Source organism: Buceros rhinoceros, unplaced genomic scaffold (genome assembly GCF_000710305.1).
Source record: "Buceros rhinoceros silvestris isolate BGI_N320 unplaced genomic scaffold, ASM71030v1 scaffold25252, whole genome shotgun sequence".
Classification (NCBI taxonomy): domain Eukaryota; kingdom Metazoa; phylum Chordata; class Aves; order Bucerotiformes; family Bucerotidae; genus Buceros; species Buceros rhinoceros.
This window is the reverse complement of record NW_010400999.1, coordinates 857-1,567: the sequence shown is the minus strand read 5'-3', so window position 1 is coordinate 1,567 and position 711 is coordinate 857. Positions and strand designations below refer to the sequence as shown.

General features: G+C 56.8%; 1 protein-coding gene across 1 annotated transcript in view; it reads left to right on the top strand.

Annotated features, from left to right (window-relative positions):
- Positions 1 to 6: 6 nt before the first annotated feature.
- The window catches only part of LOC104489914 (protocadherin gamma-A9-like), a gene marked incomplete at both ends in the record, with an annotated part of 1,558 nt that continues 853 nt past the window's right edge, over positions 7 to 711 (top strand). The window contains 2 exons of the mRNA XM_010132133.1: positions 7 to 54; positions 207 to 587. Coding sequence (XP_010130435.1) covers positions 7 to 54; positions 207 to 587 — 429 coding nt within the window. The remainder of the gene's footprint in view (positions 55 to 206; positions 588 to 711) is intronic.

The window sequence follows — 711 nt, the reverse complement described above, 5'->3', positions numbered from 1 at the left end:
ATAGACAGAGAGCAGCTCTGCGAGAGCGTTCAGCAATGTGTGCTGCACTGTGAGGTGATAGTAGAGGGTGAAATGGACCTTTATGAAATCGAAGTAGAAGTCACGGACATTAACGACAACACCCCCAGCTTCAAAAATATTGAGCTGGAGGAGGGAATAAGCGAGATGACAGCTCCAGGGTCACGAAATGCGTGCTGCGCTGTGAGGTGATCGTGGAGGGGGAAATGCAGGTGTATGGAATCGAAGTGGAAATTACAGACACTAACGACCACGCCCCCAGTTTCCGAGAGCCAGAAACTGAGCTGAGAATAAGTGAGATGACATCTCAGGGGTCGAGGTTTCCTCTGCGGGACGCGCAAGATGAGGACTCAGGACAGAACTCCGTGCAGAGCTACGAGCTGAGTGGTGATGAGCACTTCTCACTGGCTGTGCAGACAGGCCCCCACGGAGATCGGCGTCCCGAGCTGGTACTGGCCAAGGCGCTGGACCGGGAGATGACGGCGTTTCACGAGCTGGTGCTGAGGGCAAGCGACGGTGGCGAGCCATCTCGGACGGGCACGGCGCACATCCGCGTGTCCGTGCTGGATGTGAATGACAATGCGCCCATGTTCAGCCCGGCGGAATATATGTTGCGTGTGCCAGAGGACATGCCTGTGGGCTCCCCCCTGGTCACCGTGACGGCCACCGACACTGACGAGGGAATATATGGGC